The sequence below is a fragment of the Falco punctatus genome, assembly GCF_963210335.1.
Source record: "Falco punctatus genome assembly, chromosome: 6".
Taxonomy (NCBI): Eukaryota; Metazoa; Chordata; class Aves; order Falconiformes; family Falconidae; genus Falco; species Falco punctatus.
The window spans coordinates 51746219-51768764 of record NC_137585.1 but is presented as its reverse complement, the minus strand read 5'-3'; the positions used below and the strand labels follow the sequence as shown (position 1 = coordinate 51768764).

Below are 22546 nucleotides of genomic sequence, written 5' to 3'. Positions count from 1 at the left end.
CAGAGCAACTAACCCAAACCAGCTGTCCTTAAGCAGGATACATAAGAAGACAAGCCACTTTTGCTTTTGCCATGAGACAGACTTGCCAAGACCAACTCCAAGCATACTGTTAAAATTACTGCCCAGTTACTAGGGGAACAAGTGTACCCTGCCTGCAGTGTGTTTTACAGGAGGACAGGCCATGTGCAGCAGCAGCTGCCCCAAGCTACAAACACAGCTTTTTTTAGGGGCCAAGCTGATCCCGTGGTGTTCCTCACCAATGCCAAGCCTCCAGGCAGCTATGGAGCCTTTTCATTGGGAACTGAAATGATTAACCAAATTGTAATTGCAGATCACTGTTTGGTTAGACTTCAATGCCTATGGATCAATAAGCCATCTAATTAGAAATCTTAAGTTTGAAATATGTTTATAAAATTATACCCATTGCTATTAAATCTACATGTCTCAAAGGAGATGTATTTGAATTTCTGTAATGAGTTTTTCAGCATGTTTGTTTTAAAGTATTTCCTACACTTAGCTGTTATACAGTGTGTTTACAGGAGGGTCCCAAAAAGACGCTTTTAATTACTGTGACTATGAAAATACTGAGTTTAAAGTAAAAGCCTACAGGTATTTTTGAGATACTTTGTAGGTACAAAGGCTCGTGTATGTAAGCATTCTGTGTTGTACCCAGAGCTGAGAAATAAACTGTATACTTTTTTTTCCTAATCAGGAAATACTCTGTAGTTTTAGCAGTTGAAGGACTCCTCAGTCTTGGAACAGCTGCAGCTTAACAACCAACTTCTACCTAAAACCACCTTCTTCTGCACATGAGAGAGCTTTGCTCTTCTTGCAAACATCAATAAACCTACAAAAACCTACAAAAACATCTGGAACTCTACTTGGCCAGACTGCATTGCTCTTGAAGCTTTTTCTCTCATGACCTTACTATCAGTATTAGCAAGGAACAAGATAAAAAAAAATTAAAATCCAGCATTGCCTCATTTATTCTTCAGGTTACATTGATTTATTTTTTTTTTTAGGTTTTTATTTTTTTTTTACTGAAGAATATATTACACATTTAAGTCTTACCAAATATTGTAGGAGTTTTTTCTGGACTGTTTGTCTTAAGCACAGCCATCAGTTTATAGATTAAATTGTGCTTTTGTGCAAATTCCTTCTTGTCTTCTATAGACAGCAGAATAATTAAATGAATTTAATTATTTTTCCTAGAATAAATCAGTATATACAGACATGATGAAAGATTTAATAGAGATATTTCCTCCATTAGGGATTAGTTCTGCATTCTCTACTATGAATAGCATTTACAAATATGATGCTATTCCCACTCTAGCCAACAGGACTGCTCACAGGGGTAAAGTGTGCATTGTTTGACCTCATCCTTGTTCATTAATGCCTATAAAAACTCCATTAGACTACTTAAGGAAAAAACACATAGAAAGAGAACACTAATAATTCTACTAATATTGCACACAAACTAATAAAACTCTCTGGCAAGGCCAGAGCCCTCTGGATCATCATCTCAGTCTTGTTTTGTTAAATGTTATTATCTCTAACCGCAGTGCCAAACCTACAGCAGTGGAAAATTTTTGCAGATAATTAACAGTATAAAGATAGTCTTTTTTTCCCTGCTGGATAAATTACCATGAACACATTGTGATTTTTACTATATATTAAAAACATGCATGAAAACGCCACAGATTACTTATTTCAATTCACTGCACCTACAGTTATATTACCTTAGTCCCTTGCTGTAGCTTATTTTCCTGATGAACTGACTTGAAAGAATCTTTATGCCACTGCTTATGAGTTCCTGGCCAGATAAGTAAGTGAATAGCTACACTGGTTGGCTATACACTTGCAAATACTGTCACAAGTTCTTCCTCTTTCCCTTTTACTTTCTTTCTTAGCCTCTACCTGGATCTCAATGGATGTTTTGCCTTTACATCCACCTCCTTACTCTTTCCATCACTTCCTTATTGTACCAGACCCTTCAGTTAAGACCCCGGTCTGTGCTACAGGAGTCTTTCCACTGATGCAAGTTCTAGTCTGGTCAGCACCACCACAGCATAGGCGACTCAGTGCCACCCCAACACAAGTGCTTCTTTCTCCCACTCTTCATTACAAATTCTCTTCCCTGGCCAGTGAAGATTCCTCATCTGACTATGATTTCCCAAAGTAGTAACAGTTGAGGGACAGGTCACGAGTCTCTGCTGCAGCAGTGGAGCCAGAACCAAGATCTCCCTGTAGACACTGTGAAAGCCAGATGCCTTAGCAGAAGATCCACCCATGCTAGAAGCCACAGGACAGAAACACACCATGGAGGCTCAAGTTATCAGACATTTAGCCTGCTGCAGCAACTGCTCTCAAACAGTACTTGAACAGAACAGAGGTGGTGGCTGTTTCCTACAGAAGAACACTGGCACAGCAGCTCATTCTGATGACTGTACTGTAAACAGTCTCCCATGCAAATATTTAATGTCCCATAATAAATCACACCTAAAAAATGCCGGAGAACCTGACTAACCAGATTAATAGGGTCAGGGGAAATCCATCAACAAAAATCTGAAAGGAAGGAACACTAGAAAAGCAAAGCAAAATCTGCTGTTTGTGGCAGCTCCTACACCACTTAGACACACACAGGTCTATGGGATCAGATAGGATCCACCCCAGGGCACTGAGGGAGCTGGCAGAAGTGCTCACTGAGCCACTTTCTGTCATTTATCAGCAATCCTGGCTAACCGGAGAAGTCCTGGTTGCAAATGCCAGGTTAGCAAATGTGACGCCCATCTGCAAGAAGGGCTAGAAGGCAGATCCTGAGAACAGGCCTGTCAGCCCGATCTCAGTGCCGGGGAAGGTTATGGAGCAGATCATCTTGAGTGCCATCATGCAGCATGTACAGGACAACCAGGCAACCAGGCCCGGTCAGCATGGGTTTGTGAAAGGCAGGTCCTGCTTGATGAAACCGATCTCCTTCTGTGACAAGGTGACCCGCTTAGTGGATGAGGGAAAGGCTGTGCACACTTAGACATCAGTAAAGCCTTTGACACCGTTTCCCACAGCATTCTCCTGGAGAAACTGGCTGCTCACAGCTGGGATGGGTGTACTGTACACTGGGTAAAAAAACTGGCTGGATGGTCGAGCCCGAAGAGTGGTGGGGAATGGGGTTACATCCAGCTGGTGGCTGGTCACAAATGGTGTCCCCAGGGCTCCATATTGGGGCCAGTTCTGTTTAATATCTTTATCAGTGATCTGGACAAGGGGATTAAGTGCACCCTCAGTGAGTTTGCACACAAAAGCAAGTTGGGGGGTGAGTGTTCATCTGCTTGAGGGCAGGAAGGCTCTACAAAGGGATCTGGACAGGCTGGATTGATGGGCCAAAGCCAGTTGTATGAGGTACAAGAAGGAGAAGTGCTGGGTCCTGCACCTGGGTCACACCAACCCCATACAATGCTATAGGCTGGGGGGCAGAGTGGCTGGGAAGCTGCCCTGCAGAAAAGGACCTGGGGGTGCGGGTTGACAGCCGGCTGAACATGAGCCAGCAGGGTGCCCAGGTGGCCAAGAAGGCCAACAGCATCCTGGCTTGTGTCAGAAACTGTGCCCAGCAGGACAAGGGCAGTGTCCTTTAATTGCCTCTGGTGAGTCCACACCTCCAATACTGGGTTCAGTTTTGGGCCCCTCACTACAAGACAGACACTGAGGTGCTGGAGCGTGTCCAGAGACAGGCAACAAAGCTGGTCAAGGGTCTGGAGCACAAGTCTCATGAGGAGCAGCTGAGGGAACTGGGGTTGTTTAGCTTGGAGAAAGGGAGGCTCAGGGGAGACCTTACCACTCTCTACAACTACCTGACAGGAGGCTGCAGTGAGGTGGGGGTCGGTCTCTTCTCCCAGATAACAAGCAATAGGACAAGAGGAAACAGCCTCAAGTTGCACCAGGGGAGGTTTAGGTTGGATATTAGGAGAAATGTCTTCACCAAAAGGGTTGTCAAGCATTGGCACAGGCTGCCCAGGGAAGCGGTGGAGTCACCATCCTTGGAGGTATTTAAAAGCTGTGTAGATGTGGGCTTAGGGACATGGTTTAGTGGTGGACTTGGCAGTGCTAGGTTAATGGTTGGACTTGATGTTCTTAAAGATCTTTTCCAATCTGAAGAATTCTATGTTTCTATGAATAGTGGTTTAGTTGGAAATTATTTAAGGTAAACACCAAATTGAAGGGTTCAATCTTATTCATCTTTATACAATATTTTGAAACTAAGCTGCAATTTCTACCACATGAAGCATAAAATCAATTAACAAATGTTTATGCTCCAGCAGACTTGTAACTACACTGCTTAAAGTTCAGTCATTTTATGTTCTAATATATTTTTGTTAAATTTCCAATCTGAATCTGGTATTTACTAAAGATATTTCAATGTGGTCTCTTTCCCAAACCATTTGGTCTTCCTGGTTCTTCCTGCTAACGGCGTCTATACCAGTCTGAATCTTAACCTTTTACAAGCATAACTCACACATTTTATTAATATGGCTATTTCCATTAGCAAAACTATGTAGGCTCTGCCTGTTTTGCATTCAGTAATGTTGTGCCCTTCACCAGGTCAACTGCTGCACAGGAGATGGCCCATATATACTGATAAAGTTTGGAACTGAAAGGCTTGTGAAGAGGAGGCTGCTCTGACACGGATGCAGGGTAGGAATGGGAAAAAGGGATCACAGTCCCATTAGATGGTATCATGCATTGGAAGGATATGTGCTGGGCTGCCTGGTGTTAATGAAAGAGCAAATTTTCTCCTTTCCCTGCCCTTTGCCACTCAGCAGTCCATCTCTGATAAACCAACAACTGCTTTAGGTCAGTTATCTTCTCATAGGCATAGTACAAAAGTGTGTACATACAAACGTGGGGCCTGAGCACACCTCTTGAGCTCCTTGGGGAAGGTACCTCATGTATATGTAATGAGTCTGGTGAGTGAGTCTGAGTCCTGCAGAGGAGTGGGGACTGCTCAAGCATTAAATCTTCTTTGTCATGAGGTTGAGGACTTTTTTTTCTAATCAGCCCTAGTGATGCTTCAGGATCTCACTTCTGAAGTCCATGCAGGGAATTGTGCCTACATGTCTACTGCTGTTATCAAATGCTTGAGTTTGGGACAGGTGAGAACAACAGTTAGAGATAGTTCCATTGAATCCAGCAATTCAATCATCCTTTCAGATGCCTATATAATTCCTCAGGAAGCAATCAAGACACTCCTCCTGTCATGAAGCCTTCAGAGAGATGTGGGAAGTCTGAGTAAAGTGTGAGGGGTAAAGACAAAGGATTCTGTGCTCAGACATCTGCATTCTTAGACTGATCAAACAAAATCTGCTATTTGATGGCAATTTGTGTGACTGCCAGTTTTCATTTCCCAGAGACACTGGCAATAAGAAGATAAAGGGTACGTTGTCCTTCTTTACAGCTTTGCATTCCTACTACACTGCCACTGATACACTGCAATGAAAAATAAGGCCAAAGCGCCATGAAGACTTAAACTGTCGCTGTAAGGCGGTTTGGGGGGGATGCTCCTTTTGGTAGCCAAGCCAATTTGTGCTGGCTTGACTTGTTTGGGACATTACAGCCTATGGCTTTCATTTCAACTTCCAGATTCATCAGATCTGAGCCCTAACAAAATGTTAACAATGTCCTAGCAGGCTATCGCTGCGGCCAGCGCAGCATATGAACACATATGCTCTTCAGTGGGAAAACTGTTCTACCTACATTCACAGTGAGCCTGGATTTGAGTCAACCCCCCCTAAAAATTTACAAGTGATATTAGGTCCATGCCTCGGTGAATATTTTTAAAAATTTATATTAGAAATATCAACCAAGTATCAGCTTAATAACATACATATTCTATAGAACAATACTTCAGACTGTTAGAAAGGACCATGCCAGAGACCGTAGCAATAGTGACAGTCCTGCAAAAGCAAGCTGGTTTTTTCTACTCACTAAGATACCGAGCTCAGCACTTGCATAATATTTCTGTCCCCACCTTTGTTTCCTGAATATAAGAATAATACACAATCCAACCCATGGCACCATTCTTCACTGCCCTCATCCTTGACATTCATATCCTGTTAAATGCGTTATCTTGTTAAACACAACTGCAGCAGCTCCATATGCTTAAGGCCTGCAGCATCTTTTTTAAAGATCTCATGTCAAGCACAGGATATTTAGTTTTATTATTTGTGTGTTATTTATAACGCACAAAACTGAGTAACCCTTTTTCCTGAACCAACCCCAGTTAATCCCAAACTTAGGCTAATGCTTTTTTATTTGACTTTTGAGGGAGGTACAAGAACATATTATCTCAAACTAAGAAAAAACAGTAAAAGAAAAAATTAATCATTTTTTATAAGGGATAAGCTGGAAGGCATTACAAAGACTATTTAATTTATGACAAGTAATTGCTCTTACAGAAAAGCACCCTTGTGTTTGTTCCTTTTTTTTTACCATAGCAGAAAACATCCATTTTAGTATCAGTTCCCCCTTGGGGTTTGCCACATGTCTAGTGGCAAACCAGACCTTAATTCCACAGCATGCAACCCATCATTTTCTAGGAAACAGCAGGTACTAAGAAATACTAGGTTGAAGTGATTTAAATGATAACAGCTTTTTTTAACTTCCTATGCATATAGTAACAGATGTTACTACGTTTGAAAAGGTCCATTTGTGTGGAAGCACAACACTTGTTACAGCATGCATACATCCACTTCTTCCACATCTCTGGTCTCCTGAAATTCAAGCTCTCTACCTGCAGTTTCATATACTGCGTAAATTGCAAATCAGCTGATAACTAGGACATTCTTTGTGCGTTTTTGATTGCATTACTTTCAATAACTGTAACACTACGGAACTGCTGGAGTTCTGTACCATGTAACAAAAGCCTGGCTGTTTCCTACATTATCAGCGTTGATAAGTTTTCTTTTTTACAAATGATAATGCTTGAAAAGTAATTTACAAAATCTAAGATGTTGAGGATAAATGTGTATCGGGTATTTGTCCTTTTAAAAGAACTTGAGGGTTATGTAAATAGAGGAAAAACTTTAAGGAATGACCTGTGATAAATATCTGACATAAAATTAATGACTTAATAACCAGGAAAAGAAACAAAACTACTACTATTAAAGTTGTGCAAATGGCACAAGTTGATAAAATTGCAGATAACAAGTCCTCCTACAGATTGTAGACTTATCTGTAAACTGCACTCATATGTTCAGTACAGCTAAATCCAAAATACAGGAGCAAAGAATACTATCAAAGTACAGGAAGTTTTTAATGGAAAACTGGGGATTCTGTTATGGTAGGAAAACTTTAAAAAGAGGAAAATCTGTGAAGTTTTTCAGTTTCCTGAATTCCTGCCTGATTCTTGAAATATTCTGGTCTCTTCCAGAGTTTATGAATTATAAATAGCTGCAAAACTGTAATTATATTGTATTTAAATATTTATACACTCACTATTTGCTTTTTAGTAGTTTTATAGAAAAATCATTAAATCAGAATTAAAAAGTGAGTGGTACCAGCAGTGTACTGTTCAAATGCAACCATACTTGGTGACAAGGTTGTTACTCCTGCGTGACTTGCATTTGGTAAAAGTGAAGTGGGTGCAAGGTCAGAAAATAAAATTACTGAAGTATGAAGAGAGGAAGAAATTAGGTAAACTATCAAGGTGGCAGATATAAGAGGAAGGACATGAAGGCATGAAAGGTAGTTTTCAGTTTTGACCACTAGTACAGGCCAGTGTTTCCTGGACTTCACCATGAAGGGTCTCTTCTTGTCTCCTAGAAGTTGTACAACAACAGTGTCATAAAACCAGCACAGAATCAGGGAGCAGAAATTCTTGATTCTCAGCTCATCAGATGTACCCATCCCACAGTCTTCTTCAGGACAGTGGCTGACTGAAATGTGCCCCAATAATTTTTAAGTTGATTACAAGACAGAGAAGAAAAAGAAAAGAAAACCAGGTGTGATAAGAATGGACTGAGGTAGTCTACTCATTACTGTAGGTAGGCTGAAAAGCAAGATACTGTCCTTTCAGGAACAGAATCACATTTTTTTAAAGAAGCTGCTTATAAAGCCTTGCATATTACAAGACTATGAGATCTGATCCCTGCACCTACTGATGAGTAGACCACCTTTAAATTCCCCACAGTGTGGGGATTACAGTAAATAGATTGCAGGACAAAGCCAAATTTTTCAGTCAAGGAATCCAACTGTTCAGACTTTCCACTGTCTTCCGAAGACTTCTACAGAGAATTGACCGTTCTGCAGCATCATGAAGGCAAACACTGGAGCAATTTGTAGAACACTGTTGGTACTGTACATCCATATTGGAGTACAGTATATGATATCAATAACATTTGTAGGGTCATATGAGAAGTAGGTCAAGTTAATGAAGCTATCAAATAGGAAAAAATAGAAGCTCTAGGCAGACAATATGATAAAATTCAGTATATGCCATGAGGAAACAAGCAGAGGACAGAACCGTTAGCAAAACTAATGAGGTGAAGAATAGCTATACCTGCTCTTCACCATTTGGATTACAACATCATCCCTTAGGACAGGGTTCCAGTGGTACAGTGGGCTGCGCAAACCCGGTTATTTTAGGGTGCAACTCCACAATCAGTGTTGCTTGAATAATGCAGTACTGTTGTACTTTTTTTACTGTAGTTGGTAAAAACATGTGCTGAACAGCAGCATGAAATCCCTTTCAGAAAGAAGAGCAGGAATCTTCATCAGCACAGTATCTACATTGTATGACAAAAAAATGTCAAAAGGTGGGGAGATGTTGTACACTCAGGCTCAAGGAACAAGTAGGAGATATATTTGAGCAAAACCAAGACCACAAAGAATGAGCAAGATGCTAACATATCCCAATGAAAAGTATTTCATGCAGAATGGTTAGTCAGAGTGGATGCCTCTGGATATTGTCTGCAGAAGTTAATTTTCAGAAAAGCACACTCTGATATTCTGTAAATCCCCAAACACAAGCAAACTAATTTATATATGGTATGAGGTTTGGCACCAGGGAAAGAAAAACTTTACAGTTTATGGAACCGTCTGACAGTTTCTAGGTGGAAAATAATGGGTTTGGAGAATTTTAAATGCTGTGGCAACTGCAGGTCAACGTCCTTCCCACCATTTCTGCCTGGTAACAAGATATCTCAGAAACAAATTGGTTCCACTAATGTAACAATCCTCTTGAAAACAGTCTGACTTCAGAAGAAAAAGTTGCCCATCTAGTTTAAGCACTGGAAAAATAAGGGGGTTAACTTGTCAAAAAAGCCTAACCCTTGGACAAGACTCTCAAAGCACAAGTCTGACTGAAATAATCCATTTCTAAGCTATGTATGGCAGGCAGCACAGCCGTGGTACCTTCCTGCGGATTGGGACTCATGAGTCCAGCTCTTTCCCTCAGCACCTAAGTCTGCCTCTGACGTGAGGGGTTTGCTAGCCATCAGCAAGGATAACCAAAACCAACTGTATGCCAATATGAGCCAGAGCACTCCCTTTATGTGCCATGACTACAAACTTTGATATGCCATAATAATGCTTTCCTGATGAGCCATAAACACTTGGGATTGATCTCAAATACAACTGGAAAGAGTTCAGAAGTCCTACTTACTTGCTAAAACAGGGATGGCTGTCTTGGGAAAATGCAGATGCAAGGGGTACAATAAAACTGGAGATAATGGATGATTTGCCAGTTCCTCAGGCTAATAAAATAGCTCTCCTGTAATTATACATAGCGTAAAAACCTCGATGCATGCATTTTGCAAGGCAGAGTAGCATATGTGACAGACCTGGGCACGTAACAAGCTTTGCATAACAACTCATGAAATCATCACTGCTCAATTTTTAGCCAATTTTGCCACATAGCATGAGCTGTTCCTAGCTGCTGTATCCTGCAAGCAGAACACGCAGCTCATTATTTGCTGGCTCTGCGAGCCAAACTAACCCCAGATTTGATAGCCATGAGTAGGAAACAATTCAGTTGTTCTTTGGAGTGAAGAATGGAAAGAAAAAGGCATGTGTTGGTTAATAAATTGCAGTCCTGATCCACCCTTTAATCTGGGGAGTGGAGTCAAAAAATTCCTCTGCCTCACTTCATATGGAAAACTGAATTTGTCTTTTGGACTGTTACTGTAAAGCAAGGGATACTCCCACGGCATCTGAAACAAAGGCTAGTAAATTTGGAGGAAAGACATCCCCCTGATTTCCACAGACTGTTGGGTGAGGCTCAAATTTTATACACTTTTGGAGGGAGCTAATCGAATAAAGGAGGCAAACTGTAGTGGCCATTATTAAGGATTAGTATTTAGAGGCCACCAGAGTATCAGAGAAAGCTAATCTCACCAGAAGTTTTTTCAAATGCAGAAATCCAGCCCCAATATTAAAATAATACCAAAATCCTGTACTTCTCTGTAAAAGCATTCACGACCTTTTGAACAATAATGAGCAGGAACCCTTTTCATTTGTATATACAAACCTACCTTCTACTTGCTTGTCTAACTGATGTTTGCCTGCACTCCTTGTTTGTTACATCCATTTTAACCGGTTAGGTAGACGTACAGGACTTCAGAATGCCTTGGGTACCACAGCTGAAAACAGCTTGTGACCTGAAGTAAATCTGTGTCTCTTTAGTGAAACAAACAGACCCCTTCAGTCTGACCCGGCCGAGAACCAGCCCCTTTTGGGCTGTTTGCTGGAAATACTTTAATAGAATTCATTCCCACAGTAAAAACAACTGTCATTGTCCTGGGCTGCTGCTGTTGGGATACTGCTGTTGGGATACGAGTAACATACATTTTGAATGTAGAACTCTCAGCTTACTTTACGGTCTACATTTCTGGCAGACAGAATATGCATCCCCCCCCCCCCCCCCCCCCCCGCCCCCGCTTTGTTTAAGAAATTACTATCTTTCTATGCTTTGCCAATTTCCTCCCTTACGTTGTTTTTTTTGGGGGGTTCATCTTCTCCCTCCGTTGCTTGGCTGCCAAGCTAAGGCAGCCAGCCGGCAGCTGGGGGGATGCAGCCGCTGCCCGGCCGGCGCTGCCGCCAGCCGCGGGGCCCGGTGCGAGGCGGTGGCGCCCCGCACGCTGCCCGGGGACCGGCGGGGCGGCACGGGCTGGGGGCTCCGAGCGGCGCCCAGGGGCTCCGGCACCGCACTGTGCTGGCTGCGAAGCGCTGCCCTGTGCCACCTCACTCCTGTGCCTCCCAGGAGAGGGGAAGGAACGGGCAAAGTTTTCGGTGCCCCCCCGCCAGCTGACGCTGGGCAAGCAGGAGCGCGGCGGCGGCGCTGGGCGAGGGAGCCCCGCCTGGGGCGCGCCGCCGGCACGGACAGCGGGGCGCGTCTTCCGCGGGGGAATCATCAGTTGTAGGGGGGGCGAGCTGCGGGGCGAGCCAGCCTGCCACCCCCCGGCCCGGTCGCTGCCCGGGGCGCGGCGCCAGCAGGTGTCCTCCCCACCCACGACACCGGTTCCACGAGGGCACTTCCCTGGCTGCAGCCCCCGCCGACCCCCGCCCGCCCCGGGGGGCGCCCCCGCCGCGCCGGTCCCCGCGCTGTCCCGGGGCGCCCGCCCCGCACCACCCCGACTCACCGGTCTCCCCGTCATCGTCGTCTTCCTCCTCCTCCTCCTCCTCCTCCTCCTCCCCCTCCAGATCCAGCAGCACATCTTGGTTCTCCGCATTCATCCTCCCGAAATTGCGGCCCTCCGCGCCCGCTCTCCCGCCGCCGGGGAGGCGAGCCCGCCCCGAGCCCTCCCTGCCCCGGAGGCGGAGCGGCAGCGGCGGGGTGGGGGCGGTGGGGCGGGCGGGGCGGCCGCCGCCACCTTCCCGGCCGGCGAGTGTGCCTGGTGCCGGCCGGCGGCCCTGCCGGCTGCCGCTTGCTGCCCGGCCCGCTGCGGGCGGCCTCGCACTACCCCTGCCTTGAAGGGCTCGGCTGGAGGAGGGGGCGCTCGGGGGGTCCCGGCCGGGCAGCGGTGTGCCTGCCGAGGCCGCACAGCCCGCCGCCTTCCAGCCAGCGGCTTGCCGGAGCTGCCGGGACGCGTGGGAGGCACCTACGGCTCCCTGGGCAGAGGGGCAGGGACCCGTGTTAAAACGGTGCTCTGTAAGCGGGCACCTGTACGTACTGCACTGGCAGCATCCTGAATGATGGAAGGGGAGAAGCTGGAAAAACATTAATCATTGTGTGTTCTGTTCCAGTTTTTTTGCAGTTGGCCCTATCATAGAATTCATACTCATGATCATAACATAAGCTGATCAAAGGCTATCTTAAAACTAATTAGTGAACTTTCAGCAGGATCCAGGCTGAAGATTTTACAAAGCTTTCTCTGGTTTCATCCACAAGTTTACCATCTGAAAACCGGGTCAGGAGCAAAACCTCTGGGTCTTTTAAAAATATGTCAAATTACGCACCCAAGTGCTGAAGAACTCACCATTGCTAAATACTTCTGAAAATGTGAAGCCCACATACATAAAAAAACCCCAAACCAGTAAGTAATTGGCAGAGCTATTTGGAGAAGGTAGCAGAAGTTGGAGGGGAGATGCTGAAGGACTGAATGAAAAGCCCATCTCTAGAGCTCCACTGATGGGTTCAACCCAGCTGACTGTTTCACAGGGGTGGGGTTGTCCTCATCCCCATCTCTTTCTCCACATGCAAACTCAGATTTTGCAACACAGGGAATGCAGGGTTGCCAGTCACTGTGCAGAAATGCTGTGGGGACAAATGTACTCCTAAAAAGGGCTTTCACTGCTCGGCAATATGCCAATCTACTCACATGTATTGGTTCCAGGGGGAAAGTAGAGAGTACCTAAAACTGAAAAACATCTGAAGGAGTACCCAGAGAGGAACTGGACTGAGCTTTAATAGTGGGAAGAAATGGAAATAAGACCAGAAGAATGGATTGAAGAAGTGGGGGAGTTGTGTTTGGGGAAAGGAGAAAATAAGAAGGGCAAGGTAACCTTCCCCACCTCCCCCAAGCAATAAATACCCTATAAGCAATCTACTTTCAATCTCTAGTATACTGCCGATATCAAAATGGCCCACAGGACCCAGGATGTCTAAAATACACAAACAAGAATGTGGATGAGAAGCAATTTGTCAGATAAGCTGGTCACTTGCTAATATGGTTATCTGTTCTCAAGCAGCTGTGGGTTAGGGTTACAGCAAGTCTAAGTTCAAGCAAGCAAGTCGAGAAATTTAACTGGGAAGTTTTGGAGCAACTCTGCTTAGAAAAGACCCCCTCACACTGATCGCTTGAAGACAGAAGTGGTCTGCGAGGGCATAGAAATCATCAGAACAGAAACTACCTTCTTGTGTCCCAAGTCAGAAACCTGGTCACTGCCCTGTGACGCTGCCCGTCTGCCTCTGACCATCTCAGCCATGTGCCTTACTGTTATGCCCACTTGTCAGGTTTCACATTCAGTGAGGTTACAAGGAGAGAGTGAATTACGCCACCCACCCCTTGCCAGGACCATTTACTCCAGGCTGACTCAGCCGCAGACACCTCATGGTTTCAATGTGTCCAGCAAAAGTTGCCATGACATCTTTATATTGTGTAATACTCAGCTGCCAGCCTTCCTTGTGGGTCCTCCCCAAAATACGGTCCCGTTGGTGAGATCTTTCTTCATAAATGATGGGAGAAGGTGAGAAGGGATTGTTACAGACAAGGTACAGTTCTGTTTAGGACTGTGACATGAGATTTGTGCACTCTTGGATACACACCAGGGACATAATTGTTACTTTGGTTATGTACTTCCCATTTTCACATTTAATGAATGAAAATGTAATCAAAAAGCTGCAAAGTGCAAAAAACCAGTGTACAAAAAACATTTCAAAACCAGGCTATACACAAAATGTGTTTTTTTAACTCAATCCTACTAAAAAATACAGGTAGAGGATCTACCTCTTCAGTCCTGTTCTCACTGCAGGATTTCTCCCAGCAATTACAGAACATGAAGATTTTGTAGGCTTCGTTCAGACCGCAACAGCTGAATGTTCACTTTCATAGATTACTTCAGAGCCAAGTTTTGCAGTTATCTGAAAAGGCAATGGGAATACTGTGTGTCTAAAGTTCCCATAAAACCTTTTGAAAATTCATAGCTATTTTTTTTAACTTCATACCCGATGCAAATATTTTCATGTGTACTTTTGGTGAAGCACCAAAGCTTCAGAAGCTCGGTTTTGTTACTCCTGAAACACAGATATTAAAGAAAAACAACACAAAGGCAAAATGCAACAGCACCACCCTGCTGCCATCTCTTTGTCAGATGGATAATAACTCAAAGGATCCACTCAAAGAATGGCAATTGTGTAACCTCTAGCCAACAAATATTTTTTCAAAAGTAATCTGAAATGAAAAAGTTGGGCTGAAACAAATTCTCCCCCCCCAACCCCGTTCTAACATGGCTGTTTTCAATTTCAGAAATAAATTTTTTTTAACATTCCTGCTAGTGAGAAACAGAGCAGAAGTCTACAGAGCCGGCAGAAAAATTGCTTCCACAGGTAAGGGTTTCATAGCAACCATAACAACATAGGTCAGGAAGAGACTAAAAGAGATTGTTTAGTCCAGTGGTGACAAAACTTTGGCACAGGCACCAAGTCTTTAACTGACATGGATCTGAGCTGGCACCAGGGTCTCTGAGTCACAGGGTCTTTGACAACGAAGCTGGCGCTGAGCGTCAGAAATAACTGTCGATTGCTGGTCTGCTCCAGCCCCCAGCAGTCAGACAGGTTTGAACATTTCCAGACACTGGTGACAAATATTTGCTGGTCATGTGCTTCACTATCTCCGGTGACAAGTCAGTGAGGTCCCCAGGTAAGCTCTTGCCAGAGTTTCACTGCTCTTGATACACAGCCAAAATAGTTTTGCAGCAATTGAAGCTGTTTTATTTCTGCCCTTCTCCCAGCATCTATGAGAACAGCTGGTTGTTGTCCTCTTAATAATAAGATACTACACATGGACAACTATCACTTTAATGCTTCTGAAGCTTTTCTCATCCAGACTACACAAACCCAGGTCTTTCAACCTTCCAGCACGTACGACTATCTGTGCTTTCCTCGCTGCTAAGAAGTTAATGTAAAAAGCTCAGTGTGAGACTCTGGAAGGAGAAGACAATATTATTTTATTATCAACTAATTAACCCAGCTTCAGTCTTCTACACTTCCCACCTTCCTCTTGCTTGGGGCTAATTCTTCTGCTGACAGGCAATGTGTGGTCTTGTTTTATGGGAGTGCAGGCCTCCTGGGCTCAACACAGGCAACGGTCCTCAATCTTACTGTTGTGGACTATGTCCTCATCTATGAATATAGTTAATTTTTTACATTGTCCTTGTTTCTATGCAACTGTATGCACTCATACTTCATTTCTGCCATCTTAACATTTCCATTACAAGTCAGTACCTCTGTACAGCTTCTTTCATCGCCTAACCATTCATTTTAAGTACAGCGCCCAACAACAAATGCTGTATTCTAGGTAAGAACTCAGCCACAGTTGCCATTTCCCATTTCATTGATTCGTTGATTTTCTGCTCCTAAATGGACATTTTTGCCCTTATCTTTGTTATACTTCCTCATTTGATCAACTCTTTCTCATCTGTCAAGATCATTTTGAATTCAAATATTGTCTTCCACAGTGCCTATGAACTGCTGGGAGACAAAATCCATACTGCTTGCACCATAGTCCCAGTAGAATAAAGACCATGAGCATCAAGAAAGCAGACAGTCAGCAGATTTGGAGAACTGGTAGGTCAAGCGTACTTGGAAAAAAAACCAACTTGGAAAGAATTTTGTGGGAAAGCTATCAGTTATTGAAAGATACTATATTAAGGCCACTACAACAAATGATATCAGTGTAGAGAAAATTTAGGAAGAATAGCAGGAGACAAATATCACTGTGTGAGGAATTATTTAAGGATAGAGAGGTCAAAGTGGTCCATCACTGTGGGATTCATTGCAAAGCAGAGAACACAGCCATCTTTCATTCTGCATTCTTAGTTGGAATGAAAGAAGTAGTTATCCCAGAGACCAAACAAAGTCTATTATTTCACATTTCATAAAACATTAGACTTCTTAATAACTGCTGGAATATCGTACCTTTGTGTCTCAAAGCGGTGAATTTTAAAGCATTACTGAAACTGTTTGAAACTCAGGAACAGAAGAGAGACCATTTGAAATACTCTATTAGATAGCCCGCAAAGCCCCTGTTCTGATGCAGAAATAAAATCAGAGGAAAAGTAAAACCAAATAAAATAGTCATTCCCTACAAAAAAAAAAAAAAATATAAAAAAATCCCTTAAATTGTGCAGAAATTTGCTGCGTTAAAAGTCAGTAAAAGAAAATGTAGGAGAATATACTTCCAGGTCACCACACCATTCTTTTTTCCTGGTACAGTTAAGTTAGTGCTTGCAATCTATTCAAGTCTGGAGAAAAATGACTGTGAAGAGTTTTGAGATCATTTTGTTTCACGAAGCTCTTGTGTTTATTTAGTTATGATTCACAGACAGCGAGAGCGGTGAAGCATTATGGGAAATTAAAATTACCTGAAATCTGTACAGCTCTAGTATTTTTCTTTTTTCCAGTTGTATGTAATCCTCCCAGATTTCTTAATTCTCCCTTTTGCATGCAACCTCTAGTCTGAGATGACAACTTCAGTCTCTTTTGCCCTCTATTGAAGTGAATTGGTAATAACAATTGCCAATAAAATGTGAGCTACAGTATATAAAAAAGGGTATAAATAATTGATCTCAGACCAGTAGCATGTGTAATTACTTTATGTACAAGTCTCAAAAGTGCTGCCAAGTCTTCTGCTGCCTCCTACCTATGTGTTCATTTTACCTTCTTTCACTAGCTGTCCTTAATATGGGATGTAGACATAGTAACTACATGGCAAACTTTTTGTCTGTTATTTCTAACCTGTTTGATACAAAGCTTTTAATTTTTAGGAAAAGTCTATACATGGCCAATCTTAGAATAATAGACACAGAGTTCAGGTACTTCTATTTTTCTAACACAAATGTTTGAACTCAGATAGTTCAGAATATTTACATTTCAAGGAGTTGATCAGGTTATTTCAACAGGTGATTTAAGAAAAATTGCATACAATCATTTTATTTGCAGTGTGCTATACTAGTTTTATGACACTTTAATTATACTTACAAAAAAACCTAGTCCCATTTCTGTCTGGATATCCTTAAGTCACAGGAAATGACTGTAGCAAATCTTACCCATTTTTCAAGAGAGAGCATGTTCTCAGTCATTCTACCTTACTCTGCAAGCGCACAGTAGACTACAACATTACCATAGGTAGGTAGTGTGGAAAGCGGTCACCCACATGGGTTAGTTAATTCAGGTATGGTACATTACTAAGATGACTAGTCCTTTCAAAGCTGGTGCTAGTATCTCTGCGTGTTGCTGATCTTTGCATGGGGATGTACCAAGCTGCTCCGATTTAGCTGCAGTATCTGGGCATCATGTCCAACTGACGGAGAAGGTATGTCCCACACTTGTGGGACTGGAAAGAGATTTTGTCTTGGTGCTCTGAGAAGATGCAAAGAGCTATGGTTAGCACTGACCCGCACCCCATGGAAACTGTTACATTAATTTGAGCAGTGTAGTGCAGCATTGCTGTGTTCAATGCAGGTACAGTCTGGATGGGAAGGTAATGGGGAGGAGTACACACAACCACATTGTGTAACTGAGTGCTCAGACTACACCGGGCAGTGCTGTCAGTGGGATATATCTCATCAGAGTAAAAACCTGAATTTACCTTTTGACAAATTTGCATATGGAAGTTTAAGGTCAGAAAGGGTTGTCTTGGCACAGTCAGATTAACTTAAATCACATCCCGTCATCATTACCATCTCCCCTTACTGCGGTGGCCAATGCATCCCACACCGCAGCTAATGTGCATTTTTACTGTTCTTCCAGTGGGACAAGCAAGTCCTTCCTCCGCAGGCTTTCAGAAAGGCTTTGTGTTTGTGATAAGCAATGTGCTTTCAATGACTGCTCTTGTACATCTCCCCCACCACCTGCGAGCCCAGATTTTCCATTAAAAGTTGAACTGAGAGGAAGAAAGGAATTCTGAACTCAACCCCACAATTACAGAAGTGTTGCCTTTTACAGGCACGCGGTGACCTGGTTCAGGAACGGCACGGCGGCCGACCCCTGGCCGCGCGGTCCATCAGCTCACAGACACCAATGTGGTGGATGGCAAATGGCGTTTATTGCTGAATGACGTGACACTATATAGCCTAGGTTTACAATGTCACTTCCGTCTGCTTACATCATAAATTAAAAGCTGTTGGCTATCTGGAGGGGGGCCCTGTGTTTCCGTACAGCGCAAGATCTTCCGGCCGCCAGGCCCTACCTAGCAACACAGAAGTGAAGCCTTTATGTCAAAATACTTTACAGCCCTTTTAAGAATAATTTGGTTCTATCCTGTGGCCATGAAGCAATCTTAAAATAACTTGTCAATACTATATCCTGCAGGGATAGAACAGGACCTTCTGGCTTTCATGGAAAACCTGACAATCAAGCTTCATAATTTCAGCTTTACTTATATCTGAAAGCATGAATATAAGCACACAAGAAAACACTTAGCAACAGTTTGGTTCACGTCTGCAATTTTGATACTCAGTGGTTCCTCCCAACAAGTAGAGGAAGATTCAAATTCCTTTGGCTCCTTCTCTTCTGGCAGAAAGGAAACAGCTTTCTGCTATTTCTGATCAGACATGTTTTATCAGGATGGGTAGCTTTCTTGCTGGGGATGGTCTTAATTTGCAACAGTCCCTCGTCTAATCTTTAGTAACATGCCCGTTGCTGGGTTGTTCTGCTGATAGATGCTATGCCTGTACTTGCTTGTGGTGATGTAATGGGTGTACATTTGTAGACTCCACAATGCATTATATGAGAGTGTTCTGTGACAGGCTTCAATGCTGGCACAGGAGTTGCAGGAGCACATATGTCTGTGCCTATCAACTCCTCTTCCTCTCTACTGCAAATGGAAAGGGTCTTGCCACCAGTCCTTTCTTCTCCTCCACTGTGCCATGTTGCACGTCACTGTATTTCAGCTTTACTCCACGAAGGAATTATGCAGACAGGCAGATAAGGAGAGTCCTGGTCCTCCTGAAAGATGTTGAAGGTGGAGTTCTGCTCTGTGCTGGTTTGGAGCCCCAGGAGGAATATCAATGTGCTCTGCAAAGTCTCTTTATTGCACTGGAAAGAGAAATTTTTCCTTCTTCACGTATTTTCCATGCAAGACGCAGGATAGGAAATAACTTTTATTTACTGCTATGAAGCATTAAAAAATATATATCTACAGAGTGTGAGATTTTCCTAACTTCAGGGTATGACTTGGCTTTAATCAGTTTCTTTTTTCTCTCCCTGTGTCATTTTGCTCTTTTATTTTCTGTTGAAAGTGAGCTTATATGAGCCTTAAGATGTTAGCTGGGTAAGACCGATATCGTTCACTGGACAGAAGCAAGAAAGGAAACAGATAGATGTGTGAGGAAGCTGGGATCACAGGCTGAGTTACCCATCCTTTGCTGAGCATTTGACACCTACGGTGAATTTAAAGTGAGGAGTTCGCTCTGTTTGTCTCTGTGGCTTCGGCCTCCTCAGCGCAGGCTGCTGCATCGCCAGGAATGTGGATGCTTTCTGGTGCCGGGGATCCTGTTTTGTTACCGCTTCCTCCTTTGGCCACTTGCCAGAAAATCACCTTGGAAACCCAGGCACCAGTTTCCATGGTCACTTGGAGGAGTGTACGTTTCCTTCCATTGCGTTGGGTATTAGGAGAAGGAAACCCACAAGGCTTTTTTGCCAGAGTAATTTCAGTGGGATTGGGCTCAAAGAGCTGCATCCTGACCTTATTTCCTCCCCTAAATCCCCAGTGAAACCGCTGGAGCTGCCAAGTGTAAACAAGGGCAGAATGTGGCTTTACGTGAAAGTGCTCACAACTGAGCTGTGAAATGACATTTTAAAAACAACTTGCCTCTGACTTACCACCAACCCAGAGAAACTCAAGAGTGAGATAAACAGGAATAAAATGGAACCTTGTTCTCCTCCCTACATAACATTCTACAAACAAGAAATAAAAGCCTTTCAAAGCACTCACCTGATGGTTGAGGTGAAACCCAGCAGTAGTTGGTCAAACCAGAAGTATGACTGTGCCAGTATCCCACACTCAGAAACGGTTTTGGGGCTGGTTGTGGAAAAAACTGCAAGAAGTAGTATGAGGGGTTTTCCTGACTCCCAGGTTCCTGAAACCAGCTAGTTGGGTTTAGGCACTGTAAGATCAAAGGCTAAGCATGCAGATGGAGAACTTGTTGACCTCCTCTAAGGAAAAAGAGAGAGATGTTCCTCTGGCTGGTGTGTGAAGGCCTGAAGCTCCTCTCCGTGGTGTCCACATAAGCTGCAGCAGAAAAAAAATCTCACATCAGGTATTGTATTCAGGCCAGGGGAAATACAGTGGAAACATAAAACTCTTCTGTGGCTTGAACTTTTCCAGGTAAAGGTTGTCATTGTTCCCTTCCCGTCTCAAAGCTAGTTTCCTTTTGAAAGATGCCATATTCATCTAGTTACTTACAGAAACAAGGTGCCTAACCACAGGGTCCAGGATGCTGATGAACTGGTATATCACAAAGTGATCAAGGCCATAGTGTGATCCTACAGAGCATCAGATCTATTTAACACTCTGCAGCAGTTTTCCAGATCTGCAATTTGAAGCCATGGTGGTTGCTTTGTAAATGGTAACTCTGCTTGTTGCAATTGGAAATTAATGTTTCAAAGCAAGAAATCTTCCTCATTTACAGATTTGACCATTCTCAAACGTGGGTCTGAGACACCAAATCACTACAGCTCCAGCTTCTTCATTCTTACTTTTCCTAACATTCCATTCTGAAGGAAATTAGGGAAACAGTAAATCCAAAGTCAAATACCCCAAGAATATTTTCTGTTAAATTTGATGTTTCAGTACAGGGATGTGAGTGGAGACACATCATTGCCAATGCACAGAAGGGTGTGAACAGATTTGAGCTTATTTTGCCCAAGCTACGAGCTGACTAGATGCCAGACAGCCAGTCCAGAAGCTACATAAACATGGTAGCATGCCTGATGTGTTGCTATCTCTCTCTAAGGCAATAAGTCCTTGCAACCCAAAATAGCCCTGCATATTATTTTCCACATTATACTGAAGTATGTAGAAACTAAATTATATGATTGCATTGATTATGAAGTTCAGTTTCTAAACAGATACAGTAAATTCTGTGGAAATACTGCAGCACAGCCTTCATCTTACCATAGGAAGGGTGCAATGAGAATTGGACCCTTTCCTACACCTCAAGACTTCCCAAGAGGTTGTGTTCACTTTCAGTGATTTTTTTTTGTTGGCCAGACACACCAATTGCCCTCTACATTAACTGTTCCTGCAAAGTATAATATTAGGCCTGCCTCACTAACTTACTACTTTGCTAAGAGATTACCTTCTTTCTAATTATCCATGCCTAAACTGCAAACATCAGTTTTTCTTAACCTTCCTCTCTTAACTGGGCAAGACCAGTTCTGTTTATTAATTCTGTTAGTTTCTGCTGCAGTTGTTTTCAATAATCTATTATTTTCTGGTGCAGTTATTTAAGCAGGAGCAACTTGGCTTGACTGTAGGGATGTGGCAAGTCAAATTATTTATCACTCTTTAAAAAAATGATATTAAAAGTAATTAAACAACATGAAATAGCTGAGATATTAATTGAGGAGAATTTAGGAAATCCAAAATGCTGGCTGCCTGCACATCCTTAGAGGGTTCACTCAGTGTATGTAATTTAGTTTACACTCCATAAACCAGCATATGTTACTTTTTTCCCAAAAGTCTTATGGGAAAACACACACACACACCCCCAACAACAACAACAACAATAATAACAACAACAACAAGAATAATAATAATAACAACAACAATAATATAATAATAACAACAACAACAACATAATCACACATAATTATTATGTGGACAAAACCCCACAAAATAACTAGTGCTCTCAGGAAGGGAGCCTTAGCTAGCTAAAAATAAGATTAACACTAGAGCCTTACCATAGGAAGCTGTATGAATTAGTGCTTGTGAGAAAGTCACTTCAGAAAAGGAGTGTTTGAGCAGAGTCCATAGGAAAATCAACTGAACAGAACCCTGCACATGAACCATGGTAGATGCAGGATAGCATGGCTAAAGCAAAACACTGTACAGTTTCTTCTCTGAGTGGGTCCCACATTCTGCCCAATGAGTGAAGCAAGGGTCCTGTGGCAAAGGTAGTATTTTATAATGGAACTGCAGTTAGTGTCAAAATGTAAGTCAAAAAAGACTTTTCTAACTTGGAAATCCCTGACCTTGCAACTTCTAAGTTTTTTCAACAGCAGCCTTTGTGCATGTGTAATACAAACCAGTTTATATCCATACAGTATTTACATTTACAACAGAGAAGAAAACTTTATAAAATAATTTTGCTAATCGTTTCTGTGAGTGATGACTTG

The 22546-nt window shown here is 43.0% G+C and overlaps 1 protein-coding gene across 1 annotated transcript in view; it reads right to left on the bottom strand.

Moving 5' to 3' along the window:
• Positions 1–18140, bottom strand: part of ANO6 (anoctamin 6) — an 81224-nt gene extending 63084 nt beyond the window's left edge. Inside the window, exon 1 of the mRNA XM_080392563.1 lies at positions 11628–18140. Coding sequence (XP_080248689.1) covers positions 11628–12207 — 580 coding nt within the window. The 5' untranslated portion in view covers positions 12208–18140. The remainder of the gene's footprint in view (positions 1–11627) is intronic.
• Positions 18141–22546: the final 4406 nt, after the last annotated feature.